The sequence below is a fragment of the Aythya marila genome (genome assembly GCF_965140915.1).
Source record: "Aythya marila genome assembly, chromosome: 5".
Lineage (NCBI taxonomy): Eukaryota > Metazoa > Chordata > Aves > Anseriformes > Anatidae > Aythya > Aythya marila.
The window spans coordinates 20,365,483-20,384,238 of NC_139046.1; the positions used below are offsets into that span (position 1 = coordinate 20,365,483).

Here is an 18,756-nt window from a genome sequence, read left to right on the forward strand (position 1 = left end):
TGTTGAGATGCCAAAACATTGACAAAGGAAATGTAAAATATGAAGAATTCAGATTAACTTCTCCACTATCAATCTCAGATTCACCCAGCTGTAAGGATACCAAGGTATGTTGCTGGTAGGAACTGGAGGCAAGAATTTCACTCACATCAATGAAATCATATTTTTCCTTTTAGTTCTGATAACGCTGGTGGGGACTGCTTTAAAAAAAAAAAAAACAACAAACAACAACAACAAAAAAAAAACAAAAACAATAAAAAAGCAAACATGACGTGTGAAACATTTCAACATGAATCTACTTGAATCTTTCAATGCAGAGGCTCAGAAGGTTTACGATATACACAGTATTCGGTAATTTTATATATAAAAACAATCAGAAAGAGGCAAAAATTTACTTTCAAGCTTAGTCAACATACGGCACATTTCAGCATGACAATTCAAAAAGTTTCACACTGTATTTGGATATAATAGCAATTATCTTTTAAAAATAGCAAACTGAAGACTTTTTTTTTCTTTTTGATTTTGTAACAAATGAAGCTACTATCCTTATTTACAGTATAAATAAGCCTTTTTTGGTGAAGATAATGTCCTGTCACATATGTTTAAGACAAGGCGTACCTCAGCTCTTAAATGTCAATGCAAACAAGAGCATAAAAGCAATATCAAAGTAAAATAATATATCTTTCTCTCCAGCTAAGACAGCCAGGTTACCATGCATCTCTTATCAGATCTGAAATATATCTGAATGCAGTCAAAAGTTCTCTTGGTTTTAGCCTTTAGGAATATCATGAACACTTATTCTTCTGCTGCTCTAGAAAGCTGTTTTCCATACAAGCTCATGACATGATGGACAAATTGATACTGTTCACAAGTCTGGATCATTCCTCCCCTGAAAAGGAAAGAAAAAAAGGGGAGGGAAACAGTAGCCTTATTACATGCAAATAACATACTAGGAAATGGCACAGCTAGCATGAAGCTGGTGTTACACACAAAAGATCTATTCCAACATTTCCTGAAAGGAGTGAGAAAGCACCCATTGATTGTAACCAGCTTGCAGTGCAACCTCGAGCTCTGTTCTGAAAGTCTCTGCTAACCAAGGAACAGAAACAAGTCAGAACAGGATAGCAGAGGCCTGAATCCAGTAAGACAATGCCATCATCATTTGCATATATATATCTGGCTGTAGCACCTGTATTCTAAGCACCATTTTAAATGTGGCAAAAAGCAACCCATACCTCAAAGCTCTACACTGACAGATATGAGATGGGGGAATATAAAGAGGTGAATTAGCTCATTTAAGACTTCACAGTTGCACTAGGGACTGAATTCAGGAACAAATTCAGGACTACAGAGAGCCAGGCTAGCCCAGAGAATTGATGCAGCACCCTACTTTCCCAGTCTGCAATATCTTTGTGCTGTCCCAGACTGTGTTTTTTGGGGGGGTAAGATCACCAGCAAACCAGATGATTGAGAGCAGGATTCAGGAACAGACACTGTAATTTTTACAAAGGACAACTCTAACTATTACCTGAATTGACTGCCAACACACCTTGACTAGTAAGAGACTCCAAGAGCAGAAATGTGTTTTGGTTCAGCTTTTACTGTTCTCTTTAAACCTGCAAATCTGAAAGGAAATGCAAGCAGGAGCAGAAGCACAATTTGCTTCTCTGTGCATTTCTATAAGTACCATATTAATGAACCCAAATACTACAGTGGGAGACAAAAATGAATGAAAAAGAAAAACACCTTAAATTTTGCTAAGAGTACCTCATAACAGTGATATGATCTCTTCATAATTCATTATGAAAATAATTAAAACCTGTAGTTCAAATTCACAGGTTTATACAAAATTGTGCCAGCACTAGTGCTGGCACATGGATCCAGGGAATGTGTTGCCAAAAGGAATTTAAAACAAGTGGTGTTGAGGAACATGGGAGCCTGGGGGTGGCCAGTGCCAACCAGACTGTGCCAGCTTGAGAAAGAGAACATGTGATGCTTTCCTTCAGAAATCAGAGGAAATTAATGGAAAGTTGCTTCCTCTGAGCCAAACAGGCAGCAGACTGGTAGCACCACCCTCAGGAACTGCCCTCTTCTCTGGGGCCCAGCTTAACAATTGTGGATCACACAGTAATGCTACCAGAAGGTAAATGAAGGTTCAAGACAACCTCCTTCTTCAGCCTCTTGCAGTTACTTTGCTAACAGAATGCTTGAAACACACTCTTAACAATGAACAGGAACCATGCTTCAACCTCTCATCAATGAGCAAAGGGTGGGAAACAGTGTGCTTTTAAAGAAACTATTTCCTAGCTGAGCATCTCTTCTCCATCTGCTCTATTTAACACAGGCTCATGGTTAATTTGAGTCCTTCTGTGCCATGCACAGCACTGAAATATATTTATGTCAGTCCATGACACACAAGGAATTTGAGTCATATCTGGTAACTGCTCCCCATTAACAGCAAGGTTGGACCCTGAAGTTGTAGCAACAGAAGCACTAGGGTGGCCATCAAGTTTCAGACCACAGGAAGTGATTTTCCATTTTATCTCGTTCCCTGTTTTGCAGTAGCTTCCTCCCCTTCCCGCACATGCATACCACAGCATGTGCTTGCAGTCCAGGCTTTGGCACAGAACAGAGATATTACTCTTTCACCCCTGCTTGCCACAGGAACCTTTCAAATTTGAGTTGCATTCTGGGGAAGGACAGCAAATGTGTCTCAGCACTGCGGGAAGGATGCAGGAATGATCACTTCCTCTCCTTAGTCATACCGTGTTATGTTAGGACCAACTGTTGGCCAGCAGTGCAAAGCCCAAAGCACGGTTTTTTTGCAAAGGGAATCAGTGAAGGAATGAAGGGATTTTTCACTCCTTGAAGAAACCATGTTTCCCTATAGCAAGGTGGTGATTTGACTGCTTTCCATCTTGAGTATTTCCTCCCATGAGATTAAATGGCTTTTTCATATCCCACCCCACTAACAAGAGGTATGCAGCAGCAACAGTGGCCCCTGAAGGCTTGCTTTTGCTCTGTTGCATCCTCCCTTCTGCCTCTACAAATGACTGTCAGTTGCCCTCTCCCAGCAAAGCAAGTATTTTTAATCTGTTTTCTGTGCCAACTATGTTTGTAAACAGGTGTCTTTGACCATCATTCGCGTGGCTATTTTCCCGTGTTATACTAGTCATGGACACAAGATATATCAGATCCAGCCAGATACTTCACTGGGCCATGGACAACCAGCACTCACTATTCATATTTTGGTTTTCTTTTTCCTTAAGAGGCCTTTCCTTGTTTGGCCTGAAATCCATTGAAATAGCCAAATCTCCAAGCCCCTGCAGGTCCCTGTCTATCAGAGCCTCAGCAGGGCAGCAAGCATTTCATTTTCTGCCTCCCACTGAGCATAATTTCTCCTCTGAAATAAAGTTCAGCGTGGGGTTGAGGTTTTTTTCCTCAGAAAAATCTTTGGTATGTTTTTCGTGACATCTCTTCCCCCGACTACATTTATCATTATCATTAGAGAGAGCACTGAGACATGTTTTGATGGCACTTGAAACCAGTGGGAGAGGAAAAATAACATCTCTGGTGCAAAATTCAAGTCTGTTTACTTCATAATCAAACTCAAGGTGGTGTGTTAAGAAATACTTAACTGGAAACCATTGAATTTCTGGAGATTTTCACAGCTCCTTTCATATGTCTGCAAACACTTCAGCCTGTGCATGCTTGCCCCCTCCCCACAAGGTCCCAAGCAGCAGTGCCCTCCCAACAGTGCTCACAGCTCCAAGTACATGAGGCCAATTTTCCTTCTGGGAGCAAAGAGCTGATCTACAGTTCTGAAACAAGTGCAACTTTGATCCAGCTCCTCTGCTGGTGGAAGGTCATTCCAAGCCTGCACAGCTGCACAGATTTGGATACCAGCTATGAACCTAGCCAGGGATGTTTGTTAAAATTTACTGCTCTCATACAACAGGCAAGACAGAATTGCTTAGAACAGGACAACTTTGTTCCAGGAATGTTCTCCCTCTTCCTGTTTTGTTCTCCTTAGGTAAAGGGAAAGGTTACCAATTTTCTTTTTCTTTTTTTCTGGAAAAGAAACAGGTTTTCTTACCTGTCTAACCGTAACTGGCAGGCTGTTCGCAATATGTCAACTATGCCCTCACTCTTCAGCTGTTTACAACAGACACTAGTTGCAATAAAGCAGCCTGTCCTCCCGATGCCTGCACTAAGGGAGGGAAAAGGAGAGAGAAGCAGTGAACAAGTTAGAAGGGCTTTGGAACTTCATTGCACCCATTTAACAGGAAAACCAGCAGTCAAACCCCATTATTCCTTTCCTCCCTCCAACCTCTGCCAAGTGGGTGCTTGTGAATATGAATGGCTTCAACAGGACAACACGATTCAGCATGAGCTGTTTGCATTAAAAGCATGATTATTTCACATATAGTGCCAAAAAACAGACTACCACATACTGTCTTACCTAATATGTCATTGAATTTGTCAAACTAAGAATATAAATAGTATTTCTTGGTTAGACTTGCTTTGAGATCAACCCTCGCTTTGAGGGCAGCCTTTGCTTTGAGATTCTTAATCCTTACAGCTTCTTTGAAAGCTATTTTTCATTCATAGGTACAGTGAAAAAGCCCCCTTGCTTTAGTAATTCAATTTAGCTAACAGCAATATGATAAGTATGGTGCCATTTGTTATCAGTTCTGCAATCTATTAGTTCTCTGAATTAGAGTAGGATACAACAAATTCACTATTAAAGAAGCTTCACCTTTCCTGAATATCTTTGTATCCAACTCAGTCCTTGCTTAATGACCAGAATTGATTTTATTCTCAAAGGTACAGTGCTACTGAAGCTGTGAATTCTTATCACCTTATAAAAAACAATGCAGCAAAAGCTGACAGCCCTTCTTATATGTTAAATAATTAAGTGAGCATCCTCAGGAATAATTACCTGACACAACTGTAAGAAATCCTGCTTCCATTTAAATTGTGTTAAAGTCATAACACAAAAACACTGGCAACAAATGTACCAGCAATAATGGAGTCTGCAGATAGCTGCTGCTGATTGACTCCTAATAGTGTTTTTCTTTGATTGTATATATATATATATATTTTAATTCAGTATTTATGCTTGTTATGGAAACTGCATTAGCAACAGCTACAACAGCTACATTGTAATTGTTTTAACTTGTATTACAGAATGATTGAGGCAATTCAATGGAAGTTTGGTGGGCCATCTTACTCCCTAAGAGCTAATCCCAGTCTTATAGTCAAATAACTGTGATGAAGGTACCTACCTGACTTCTTTTTCCTTGTCCCTATAACTCTGTGCCTCATGTCTCAATTTATCTTCTAGTTTGTTTATCAATACTTCAGACATTTCAGAGTTTCAAAATATTCTTTGATGCATATGGATGCACATCAAGAGATTAAAAAAAAAAAAAAAAGCCCCTCACCTTACATTTGATACCATAATCAAATAGACTACTGTACACATCTCTTGTATGCTGCTTCCCATCCATAAATCTCATTATTGTGCAAAGGGAGGGTGCGACATTTTCAAAGACAAACAGCACCAAGAGAATACTTATCCCAGGCCAAGCTGCAAGTCCCTCAGTGGCTGAAAAAAAGTCATAATCCTTTTAAGACTGCCACACTATCCACAGGACCTTACCAAGACTGCTAGCCTCCTTTAACTTTACATTGCTTTTAAGAATAGCTTCATGATTAGGCTTGTACTTATTTTTTTCTTCAAGGTGGGTTACTTTACATCACTGAAGGCCAAACCCACCAGATTATGATCTACTGAGGACCTCCCACAGAGGCCAAAGGAGATGCAAGTACCCTGCATAAGTCAGGCCTTGACTAATGGCTTGCTGCACACACCACTCTCAATTAGAGGCATCAGTTTAAATTCCTTCTTTGGATAAAATGACTGCAACTGAGAATAATCTGAAAGGGCTCTGGTCCCCACCTATCACATAAAATACTTCATAACCCTATTGCCATGCCTCCTAGTGTCTCTTAGGTTTGGTTGTTGTTGTTTTTTGTTTTTAAATAAAAATGCCCTAATTGCCTCCAAATTATATCCAGATCAAGGACATGACACCATACAAGAAGACAAGGCAAATATGCAAAGCGCAAGTGACACAGTGGTCAGAATCTTCACCTGCAGCAAACACCATGCTTTCTCAATGGGATTTTTGAGAAATACAGATATCAAGGGTAAAGGGGATCTTGTTACAAACCATTCATTATTTTTCTCTGAACTCTCCCCTATTTCTCAAAATCCATTCCAAAACAGAGGCAGAAAAGTGGACATAAGACTTTAATTATTTACCCATTCTGCATACAGAAGGAATGACAACTCTGCATTTCTTATTTAATTTCCTTTTCTGGATTTGGAACTGCATTTAACCTCTCATCTTCAGCGTTATACAGGGAGCTCATATACAACCAATACAACCTCCATGCTATTTTTTGAGACACCTGCTTTCCAGGAGATCATAGCCCTAAGCATGATATCCATTTTTTTCCTGGACATAGGATCTTGTCAGTAGCTACATTAAAATGCATGTTCTAAGTAAATAAATCAAACAATCAAGATAAACCTGAAGAGATCTGATTATGACTATTCTATTAATGATTACTCTCTATTTGCTTATAGGTGGATCTTTGGCAACACTGGCACATGAACCATTCATGCCAGCCTCTTTAAAAAAAAAACGACACTCCTGTTATATGATATCTCATTTACTATGGCTTTTGATTAACAACCATCTGTCATTTCCTAAAAAAAACTATGCAAAACTAGGTGAAATTCCTTACAGAAATCCCCAAAGTACATATTTTTATTGAAATAATGGAAAATTATCCTGGCAGTACTACTGCATCACTTACCACATTTTTTGCAATTTACCTGGAATAATTGTTTTGAGAACTGACTTGTTGTTTTCATGTAATCACATTTAACCTTTCTAAACGCTAGCAAAACAAGACTTGCTTTTGTTCTCCAGAACTTCTGTTCTTCTTATTGGTAAAACATATTATTATTGTAGTTAAGGGTTCTTATTTTTCTGATTGCATGCATCTTCCTACTCAGTTTCATTCAGTGTGTTCATTTTGGTAAAATGGCCCTTTTAAGGTTACTGAAGACATATATTTCTGGTAAGACAAATGAAATGAGACTTATTACTTGTAACTGAGCCATCAACAGCTTCTGTGTTCAGCTCAGACTATGTGCATGATAAAGGTGGAAAGAGAAAACTTGAGTTTAGGAGCTCCAAGAATATTTAAAGCAGTTGGACCAGATCTCTTACATGTCTGACTGACGGCCAATACGACAGTATGCCACTGTATGCAAAGAAGCCCTTCGAAGTTGAATACATCATTTATTTACCTGCAGTGAACAATCACTGGGGCATTCTTCTCTTCTGTACTCTGCATTACCTCATCCACTTCCAGCACTAGCTGTAACAGAGGGGGAGCTTGATCTGGTGTCTTCTGGTCTGGCCAAGATGTGTACCAGTAATGTTTCAGGTTTCTGACTTCTTCTCCTTTCTGCAACCCAGTTAAGATAAACATCACAAAGTGGTTTTTGTTTGTTTGTTTTAAATTTAATTGTAAAGTCACATTGAAACCTGGCTTTCCTTTAGGAACGCAGTAAGCAAATCAGTGGTAAAAGAAAGAGGAGAACCAAATGGTGAGCATAGCAACACAAATCTGGACTCCGAAGATCAAGTCTGCACTTCAGCAAACTGCCTCAAAAAAAGGAAGAAAAACCTAACCTCCCCACCTCACCCCCAAAGTACTCTGCTCTTTTAGTGCCAAGAGCTGTGTGCAAAACAGTCTGCTCCCTCTTGACAGATTCATTCAGCATAGCCAGAGCTGTACTTGTGACATAATTGCTTTCATAATATATTTGACAGACAGAGAGCCAAGAGCCATATCTCTGTCTTTGATAGCTAGCTAGCTAGATGAGGGATAGAGATGGGAGCTTATTTTTCTCTCTTTTCTGACAGACAGACTCTTATCAGTTTCCTGTCACTTCTCTTCTCTTAGACATGGTGACAGATTCAGAGACACTGGAAGATGGGAATTGCATCTAGTTGCAGTCCAGGGCTTTTCATGAGACAAATTCTGATTGCCTCTATCTCTCAGCATATAGCAAATGTGTCTTTACCTTTTATGAGTGCCAAGCAGCACTCTGTGCCTCTGATTTTGTGTTCAAAGTGACATCCTTATGCCTGATTCCTGAAGGTGCCAAACAATAACATGGAGCTCAGGGAATTGGCCTTACCCTTTCAGCCATTACATAAGCCAGCTGGCACAGGGCTAAGCAAATGGCTTCACAAAGCCCAGGATCTGAGGTGTTAGTTTCCACCACCTTTCTTTAAACACGTCTGGCTGAGTTCAAGAGATGAAGGTGGAAAAAAGAACAAATTTGATTCTTTCTAAAGAAAGAGATGCAAAAATCTAGGAATAGTTTCTGTCACTGAGGCTGTTAAGTCCCTATGACTATCAGCTGATGCATGTTAGAAGTCCTCCATGATTGCCACCTTCCACCATTCTCCTGGGTTGGCAAAGCTTTTCGTAGCTTCACTTGTAAACTGGACTGTGGAAGTCATCTAGTTAAATCTTTTCTCTTTCTCTCATAGGATTAATTTTCACATGGATCAGCTTCCCCTCTTTGAGTTACTGCACATTCTCACAAATGCTTGTATTGGACATGGGAGATGGAACAGGGGTAGGAAACAAGAGAGCTGGACAAAAGAAGGCTGGGCTTCGTTTAGTTGTTGCTCCAGCTTACACTGTGTTTGAAGTTTTGAAGTGCTCATTGAAGTGCACAGTCACGGGAACCTGAAGGGTACATCTAGCTCAGCTGAGAAAAAGAATAGTACTACTGTACCATAGAGCATGGCCCTAGGTTATTTACCCTTGTCAGAAGATATTCTGGTTAAGAGAGGATAACTAACTGTCATGAACAGCACTTTGAGCTCACGACAGTAAACCAGATCAGATTTCAACACTGCTCTGAAACATAGATATGCACAGTTGCCTTTCAACATGTGACTATGTGTAAGCCACAGAAGTTATGAACACTGTATTTTTAAGTGGGTCATGAAAATTGCAATTCAAATGTTGTCAATAAAACTCAGAGAAAAGTAAAAGATTAAAGTCATCTGAAGAAAAACATGAATCACTACATAAAACCACTCATCTGACAAAAACAGAAAACAGCCAAACTTCTAAGCACGAACACTGGATATCTTTAGTTTTCTCTATGCTGTTACCAGTTCTACGATTCTGCTTGTAGAACCTTGTATACTTTTGATTTGACTTTAATAAAAATATTCTTCACTGGTGCTTCTTTGAGGCTGAGATGACTTGGGATAATTCTGAAGAAACTCTTCTGGAAGAGATTGCAGGATTTTTATTGAGGAAATTGTTTTGTCACTGTAACTAAAGTGTGACCAATTATGTGAGATATCATTATTCCAGAAGAAGTAAGCTATATATTGTTCTTGCTGCTGCACTGTATTGTTTGGGATAGGTAGTATTTAAGGTCAATGCAAGTCTGCAGTACACTTATAAATATTCTTCCCACTTGTTGGAGAATGTGATTTTCTCCTTGCTGCTTTCACAAAAAGTGTGAGTGACAGACTTTCCACACTCAGTCCAGACCTGGAATTTCATATACTGGCTTTCTGCCTATTAGCATATGGCTGAAGAAACTTGAAAGTGGTTGGATAAAAGGAAGGATTTTTTCAGCTTGGAAAGAAATTGTGTTGTTGTATTGAAGTCAAGGCTATATCTGGTATATTAAATATGTATTAAGTTTATGTAAATAGATTGTTCTTATTAAAGCATATAGCTTGAGATTCAGGAACCTAGCAATGAGATCAGTTTTAAAATAAGACTGGTATTTTAGACTAAGTAGCATCCAAGTACTTAAGTAAATCTGCCTTTAAACTCTCTTTCCACAAGATGATAGAATGGTTACTGGTATGTAAAATTAGACAAATAGCTGGAAAAATACTATGTTTAGAAACATGAGCAGAAAGAATTCTGTGGTGAAAAGTGTTGATAAAGGTCATCAGCAGTTTTAATGTCTTAGAGCGAATGATTCCTTAAAGCATCTTCAAAATCAAGTCAGTCTTGTGAACACCAGGAGTGCTACCACACCACTATTATGACAAGCAGACCAGTAGTCCAACCACTGCAAGAAACTGAAGGCAGGCAAGAACCATGAAAAGACTTTTGGTCAGTTCTCAACTTCTCCATTTCTTGTTAGTAGCACAACAGTCATCTTAAGCATAAACAACTTGAGATACCTAGCAGTCTGACAGCATTCTAATAATATTCACACATAGACAAAAAATACCATCTAAATGTTTTCTAGGTGCCTCCTATTACAAAATATGTAAAACTCCATGCAAGTAAAAGATTCCTATTAGCAACCAGTAATGCTTTGACTAAGTCTATTGCCCAAAGAATACAGAAGCCTTTGAATTCTACAGAATATCATCACAGTGTTTAGAGGGTTATTCCTCAAGCACTGTCTGTAGTATTACTTGCAAAGGCTGGTAAGATGCTATCACTGAACTAACACGTCACTCTAAGTGACCAGTCATAGAATATCCTGAGTTGGAAGCAACACAACAAGGATCATCAAGTCTGACTCCTGGCTCTACACAAGAACATCCAAAAATCAAACCATATGTCCGAGAGCATCGTCCAAATGCTACTTGAATTCCATCAGGCTTGATGCCATGAACACTCCCCTGGGGAGCCTGTTGCAGTGCCTGATCATGCTCTCAGTGAAGAGCTTTTTCCTAAAAAATCAAAAGATCAAAAACGTGCATCTTCATGCCATTTCCTTGGGTCCTGTTGCTGGTAACTGAAGAGATCGATCAACACAGAAGACACAGGCACAGAATGAGTCACTGATTTCTTCCACTGAGTTAACCCTGTACTGCTGAAGTTGGCCTGGAAGTTTTCAGATTGTACACATATGGTATAAATCTTGGATTGCTTACATTATTGAGGTATTTGTATGTTGGTGAATTGGACAGAGCAATAATAACTGCAGTAGTTAAAAGTGATACTTGTACAGTAATTTACTGTGCAAATATTTCTACACAGCTCTCTATGAAGGCCTGTTTAAGGGTTTAGGTAGCAAAACTATTTTAAGTACATTTGAATGATTTACCTTTAGGGTGATGAGCCTTAAACGGTAATCATCTGCTTGTATGACTTGGTTAACTGTGATTTCTATTCCTTCGTAGGTGACCTGTTCCTCTGGCCAATATTCTGTGCATTTCTGTGTGCAATATAAAATACATCTAGTCAGGCAGCCATCAAGGGAGGTTCATTTTTACTCCTCTGAAATTGGATTAGCGCATGCATAGATTAATATGAATGATGGTTGTTTCTATAATAAGTACACATTTTCAATTTCTATACAGGGACCACATTTCTGGCAATTTTTGCTGCATTCATAACAGCTTGATTGCATGATAAAAATGCACAAATCAAATAATGACTAACCACTGTTTTTAAATACACACATCCTTATTTAACTTTGTGAAATTGATACACATTTTGAAGTTTCACTAGAAAGGCCAGCAGCAATGTGCTTGTGTTTAATAATAGCCCGTGTGTTCAGATTAATTATTTTCTTAATATAATAATGATTAGCACAATGTAGACTAGTTGCTGCTGTTTCTGTGGTGTGTATAAATGGATACGGAAATACAAAATAATTTTTTTCTACTTTTGGTAAAGGGCCATTGCTCTCTGAATATAAGATTATTACCTGTATAGGTTTTTGTACAAAAGAACATGACTGGAGATGTTTGGGGAATTAGCTTGTGTACCAAAATCCACTTTAAATGGATGTTGAAGATCTTACATCAAAGATGAGGAACAAAAAGGAAGCAATAGCTATGGGATTTATCAGACTGCTACATTTGATTTTGCCAAAACACCACCAGAGCTGCAGCCAGAATCACCTGACAATTAGAGAAGCTGAAACCACAGTCCATTTGCAAATCTACATCATGGTACTGATACTCTGCAAAAGTTGGTGGGGATCTGTAACCACTCTTGTCCTGGAAGGACTGAAAACAATTGTGTTTTTCGTATGCAATCGCTCTTTAAGCTAATCAATATGCAAAAGAAGAGACAAGCACTTCAATGCGGTGTAGGGACAGGTCCATGGACAAGGAATGACATGAACAAAGCAGTTTCTTAGAAAAAGACTCCCCTGTGTTAAAGCAAGAAACAACCTCTTGTTATCCTAAGAGAATGAGAACCTGCTGCTGGATGGACCCAGTTAAAGAGGATGGTTGCAAGCTTTCTCTTCTACATGGCAACACACAGTCTTGAAGGAAGTGAGTTAAAGGTGTGTGTTGCCCTCCCCCACCAAGAGTAATTCCATTTCAGGATAAAGACTAACAACAGAAAAATATTCTGCAAAGCTACTGAGTCAAAATTTGTGTGTAGGAGAAGCAGTGCTGTTCCATCTGTATAGCGCATCAGTTAATAACCCACTGGGAATGTGGCCCACTGTGTCTCTGTAAAATTATTTACGCAGATTTCATCTTTACTTCCTCTCTTCTTAAACTGCAGAATCCATTGTAAAAATTGTCAAGTGCGCTAGCATCTATCAATAGCACAGACGTTGCTCTGCTTCAAGGAGTGGAGTAAGATTGCCCACTCATTTCCGTGGGCTGTCTGTCAGTTCAGATTAGATGCGACAGAGGGCTGAGATACAGAGCTCTTCATACGCACATTAGCCAAGTTGTTGCATTGAGCAGGAACACAAAGCCTCTGTTACTAGCATCATGGCAGAACAAAGGTTTTGGTTTTGAATCTACATAATTCTGGAGTCCTGTTATTCATATATTAATATGTATTATGGAAAAGAGGGAATGAATATAGGAGACATCCACGTGGAAGGACTTACCCTGTATTTACGGCTGAGATTCCCGACACCTTTTAATTTTTGATACAAAAGGTATCAGAAAAAAATCAACAGTTCTGTTATAATACAGAGACTGTAGCTAGCTCCACTCATATAGAGCAACACCACTGCACTGTGCTCCTTTCCAAGACTGAGATGATGGATGAAATACTTTGTCAGTGTGGATGAGAGAAAATTCAGATATAAAGGTTATTTTACATTCCTGTTATATGAAAACTATAGCAGAACTTTTCAGCAAATACATCATTCAGGACCAATGTTTCCTCTGCTTCTTTTTCTCTCTCAAACCTCAAAGTCCTTTAATGATTTGGGTACATTATGTCACAATATTTCAACATCTTATTCACCGTAACCTGCCAACTCTGATCAATGAGCAAGTTATTCTTTCAGTGCTGCCTGAGATAGAAGTGGATGTGAGGACATAAGTTTAAAATGTTAGTACAAACACAACATTTAGATTAGCAGCTAACTTTTTTTTTTTTTTTTTTTTTTTTTTTAAATCAGCAGTGCCCTGTGAGCATGTGTCCAACTAGCCAGCTGCAATTACATATTTTTTTGTGTTGCAAAGCATGGTAATTCTGTATCTGTCTTATCCATATTTTTTTTTTTTTCATTAAAATTCAGTCTAAAATGATTTACTTCACAACTGGGGAAAGCTAAAGGTTTGTGAACATGCAAAAATTATGGGCACTCAGCTTCCAGCTAGCACTTCAGGCTATCTGTATGACTATATTCTCAGTCTTTTAAGTGTCTGAAATGTCTTCTCCAAAAGAAACGCTCTCAGCTGAACTACTGAGTTTCAGGGACCAGCTTTGACAAATATTGCTGCTGCAGATAAGAAACACCATTTCCATTTCTCTACTACACTTTGCTGCCAGAAGTGAAGGGGGATGCAGAGCTCAACACATGCCCAGACCATATTCCTACATTCTACGCTGCCAATAAAGGTGACAGAAGATCAGCTACCGACCTGTAAACTGAAGCCTAAGCACACGGTTCTTGCAACTCTGCTATGGGGTAAATTTTGCAGTAGGTAAATTAGTAATCAACAGCTGCAGGTCAGCAGTATTTATTACTGCAAACAAAAATAACATTAGGCAGATTACCAGAAACACTGTAACAATTTACTTTCTAGAAGTACCAATTCCAGAAGGTTGTAAATAGAAAATTTCCGCTTCTTAATTTCAATATTTCAACAGCATTTCCTGGACATATTTGAGGAAAAGAGCCTCCATACCCAAGTCAGCTCTAGTTGTTGATTATTGTAACTATCTTTCACAAATCAGGGACAGCCTCTCAGAGAAGTGGCTATAGACAATGAACTATAATAAATGCAAGATTGAAAAACATTGATGTTGTTGAAGACTAAAATAAATAGGGCTAGAATACAATTCGTTCTGATTCCTTTGGAGACAGCTTTAAAGCATGTCTGCAAATAGAGCTGGGTTTGGAAAAGCTTCAGGTCAGCAGGGAGACAAAAAAAATAGCAGAACCAGCAGTAGGCTAAGTCAGACAGCAAAACAAGACTTTCACTAAATTGAACTGAAAGAAAAGCAGCTCACCTCTTCTCTAACTCTGAAGAATTTAATTCTAGCTCTGATTGTTTAGGCCAGAGAACTAACTTCTGTTCACTTATTTCTTCAGGCTTTGCATCTGTGCCAAAAATATCTGCCAGAGTACAGATAAAAATACAGACTATATGTAACACCATTACCTCATTCATCTCTTCTATATTGGTAATCATGACAATGATGGGAGAACGCTCCTGCCACACCATTCTCCAGAAATCACTGACAGTATTAACTATTGGTCCCTGAGTAGCAATATATACCTTTTCCTCTCCTCCATAGCCCTGCCAACAAAACAACAAGAGAACAGTTTTAACAGGGATGCCCACCACAACCTTGAAGGTTCAGTCTTTTAAAGCTGGTTGGAATGAAGACTCTGTGGCATCAGTTCTTCTCCCCTCTCCTGCACATATGCACATGGAGCAAAGGCACAATATGGTCTCATAACTCCAGTAATGAGAGTCCAACAGCCTCAAGGTGACTCTAGCTAGGTCACAAACCTTTTTGAGGCTTATTTTCCAGTGCTGACTGGAATCAGCCAACTGACAAGCAATTTGCATCAAGAAGTGCAGAAGTGTGCTTTTCTCTGGTTTGAACCAGTGCAATTGCACTTTGAGATTTAGTTTTCAGTTAATGTAAGCAGGAGAGAAGAGTAATCAGATCAGCCACGATGCCTTTAAAAGCCAGTGGATGTTGCAAATTTGTTTACATTAACAGTGGCTGATAGAGGCTAGGCAAACATATAGGAATGTTGAGCTCTTACCCTGATGTAGTTAGCATTGATGTAAGAGCTAAGGGGGTCGTCCTGATCAGCTGAGTTAAGGCACACTCTGCTGTGAGGATCTGAAATGTGTAAAGAGATAAGCAATAGTTTATCATTTGCTGATAGGAGAGAAAGAGAGACACAAGTGGTTGTACAGTGAGACATTTAGATGCATTCATGGCCATCCCAATAGATGTCAGTGGCCTTGGAAAGATCCCAGCCATCCCAATAGATGTCAGTGGTCTTGGAAAGATCCCATGCTAAAATGTTAATACAGAGAAAGGTGAAGGGTACTTGGGGTCATTTAACTTCCTCTGATAGTTTTACTCACTCTGAAGCCTGCTGAATTTTTCCTATTACAGTCAGTGCCCCAGAGCAACTCTGGGAAAGCAGCAACTTTTCTGCTCCAGAAAATTGTTTCTCAGTCTGTTGGGTGAATAGATCCATCCTGGCTTGTAAGACATTATTCTAATGGCAGCAAACGCTTTTTCTCCCAAATCATAAACGTACATTTCTTGCATGCAGGCAAGCCAGCTGAGTATTTTCTCCTCCATTTTGTCTTGCAATAAGCTAAAGTTTGAGAAGTGCTATTAACAAATGTAATGGCTGGGGAGAAATTGAAGGTTATTAAACAGTCCTTTTGCACAAGATATTTCAGTACTTGAGGCCCTTCCTCTTTGGGACTGTTTATGAAGCATTATTCTTGTTTTAATAGGACAACAAATGAAAACATGATTCCATCTGAGAACCTCAGTCTAGCTCCCACTGAAGTCAATGGGAGCTGTTCTACTTGTTTTAATGCAAGCTTACACAGGCCCATATTCATCCATTATCACCAGTACTCCAGTTTATCATTCACAAGAAACATTCTTCTGACAGAGGACTTCAGCAAACATTAACAGTGCATCACCAGGGGAATATTAGAAACAAACCACAGATAACATCTTCATTAAAAAAAACGAGACTGTTCAGAAACCAGAACAAAATAATAAATATGCAAACACAGTGTGATATTGGATCAAGCACAGAGGACCAAACACACAGCTGTTCCTACTGTACTATAAACAGACTCAGCATGAAACACTGTCCTCAGATAGAACTAATTCACATAATCTATTATGTGATAATGAAGTCACAATATCATGTGATCTACAAAGCAAAGATGATAACAGAGATGGTGTTTAGCAAAACAGAAATATGGAAGCAAGTGAGTTCCTCAGAAATACAATTCCTTCCTGCTCTCCTTTGCTCATCTCCCTAGTGCTGGGGAGATGATGAGACAGGAGATAATGCTACACTACAAGGTGACATTGTTTGCCAGATGTTTATTTAAATGTTACTGGACTGGTTAGTGAGGCCCCTTGCCTAAGGTCCTTTTGTCTGGGTTTTATGCAGTCATCCACAGAGCCTGCTCAAGTTTGAGTAATGATTACATCATTTCCCCCTTCTCAGAACAGCAATAATACTATAATACTATATTGTCCAGCTCATAGTGAATCTCTAGGGACAAACAAATTGGATTGAAGAACTCTATCAAGTAAGTTAAGTGCCACAGACTTCTCAGCAAAGGTTCCTTTTGATATTCAGCTGCAGTTGAACTTGAGTTAATTCTCAGTGTGGACTATTACTGCTGAGCCCACAAATATTAAAATGTTATAATATTCTTTAACTCCAAATTACGATACTTGGCTTGTGATTTTTCTGTTAATGTATTTACGTTTTTACAGTAGTATGTTAGTGAGCAGTTCTAATCTTATTTCATAGAAGAGAAGCTTCTTAATGCATTGTTGATAGAAGAATTTGTACTGTTTTAAGGAAGCGTAACTGAGTTAAACGGCCTCTCTTAGAAACGTATAAACAGGAATAACTCATTCTTTTCAAAAATCATAACGTTTTAATATCATGAGAGTTTGTGGCATGAATTTCAATTTTTTTCAAGACAGAAACATTTAAGTTAAATCGAATCCTACTCTTAACAAAAAAGTGTTCTTCCAGGACAAAACTAGTACATAGACCAGGCTAAAGAAGACACTGTATCTATTAAAACAAACAAACACACACACACACACAAAAAACAAACAGTAGTAGCCTGCATCTCTAAGAAGCCAAACAACGTCAGCTATTTTTTCCACAATCTATTTTATGGACTTTCTGTATTTATGCTATGTTGGACATTTTAGAGGAATTGGCTAAACTTACTGAAACATTTTGCATAACTGAACATGGCATAAAAGCAATAAAACTGTGTAGAAATTAAAAGGAAAGTCTGTCTAGACATTACTCTTCAGAAAAGGATTCAAAGAGACTGACACGCAACATGCCACCCTCTGGGATCCTGTAACAAGAGCCTTTTCCATATAATCAAACAGTGCCTTCAAATATCCTAAAGAAAAGTCATAATTTTCCAGGAAATTCCACAGGACTTTTCCCAAATAGAAGATTGCAAATGAGTAACTTCATGTTTATGAAATAACCACATCAACCTTGTTAGCTCTGCATTTTTTCAAAAACACCTTTCTGCCATCAGAAAGCCATCTTCTAAGCCATTTTACTATCAACAGTGAAATGTGAGTATCTGCAAAAAGAATTTACTACAAATGAAATATAAATTAGATGAATAACAGACTATTATCACGTCTCTCACTTACTACAATTAACTTGAGGGTTGCAAGCAACTGATTATCATGTTAAGTGACTACCTTTTAACAATAACTGCTTAGAGTGCTGCTGGAGATGCAGTTGGTGATGGAATTTTAATTATTTTTAGGGTTTTGGATTTTGGGTTTCACCCTGGTTTGGTAATCAAGCACTTGCTGTTCCCTTGGATAATCAGTTGCCTGAGCCCGCTCTGCAGCAGCTTGTCCAGTAGTTCCTGTCAGTAGTGCTTTCTGCAGCTTGGAGAAATACTAAGTAGATACACAAGGCAGCACAGGCAACATTTGGTCAGCTTGTAAACTGGGAAGTCAGTGGATGGTCAAAACCCAAAAAGGACTGGACTCTCCCTCATCTTGTCTACAATTCCCTTGCCTACTTCATGCATGGACACTTTACTGTGATCCTTAGATTTAAAGCATAAAGGAGATAAAAGTATAGTTTTTGCACTCCTTGCTAGCCTCTTTACTATCAGCATCGTATCCTTCAAAATGGGGGTAGCTGAACAAAGATGAACCCAGTCAGCCCATTTCTCTCCTCAAAGACATCAGGCCATCCTCTGGCCACAGCCTGGGACATAATTTTGCACAGAGACTGTGGTTTTAAAATTCATTCAAGAAAAATAAAATCCATATCATAAAGAGCTTGGAATAAGCTTGTTAATCTTTGGAGGCATGGTAGGGTAGAAACTAGTTATCAGGAGAGGTCAAAGCAACAGCAATGGCTGACACAGATATCCATAAGGCTGAGGTAAAGTTTGCAGGAAGTAATTAAACTGGAGTGTGATTGTTCTTAGA

At 38.8% G+C, this 18,756-nt stretch overlaps 1 protein-coding gene across 7 annotated transcripts in view; it reads right to left on the minus strand.

The window, feature by feature from the left end:
* Positions 1-203: 203 nt before the first annotated feature.
* Positions 204-18,756, minus strand: part of PTPN5 (protein tyrosine phosphatase non-receptor type 5) — an 82,223-nt gene continuing 63,670 nt past the window's right edge. For 5 of the 7 annotated variants that reach the window (XM_082762432.1, XM_082762433.1, XM_082762431.1 and 2 more), the window contains 6 exons: positions 15,308-15,387; positions 14,691-14,828; positions 11,201-11,311; positions 7,388-7,548; positions 4,094-4,207; positions 204-886 (listed from right to left, as the gene is read on the minus strand). In XM_082762432.1, coding sequence (XP_082618558.1) covers positions 793-886; positions 4,094-4,207; positions 7,388-7,548; positions 11,201-11,311; positions 14,691-14,828; positions 15,308-15,387 — 698 coding nt within the window. In that variant the 3' untranslated portion in view covers positions 204-792. The remainder of the gene's footprint in view (positions 887-4,093; positions 4,208-7,387; positions 7,549-11,200; positions 11,312-14,690; positions 14,829-15,307; positions 15,388-18,756) is intronic. The other 2 variants (XM_082762435.1, XM_082762436.1) reach the window with 2 other exon arrangements.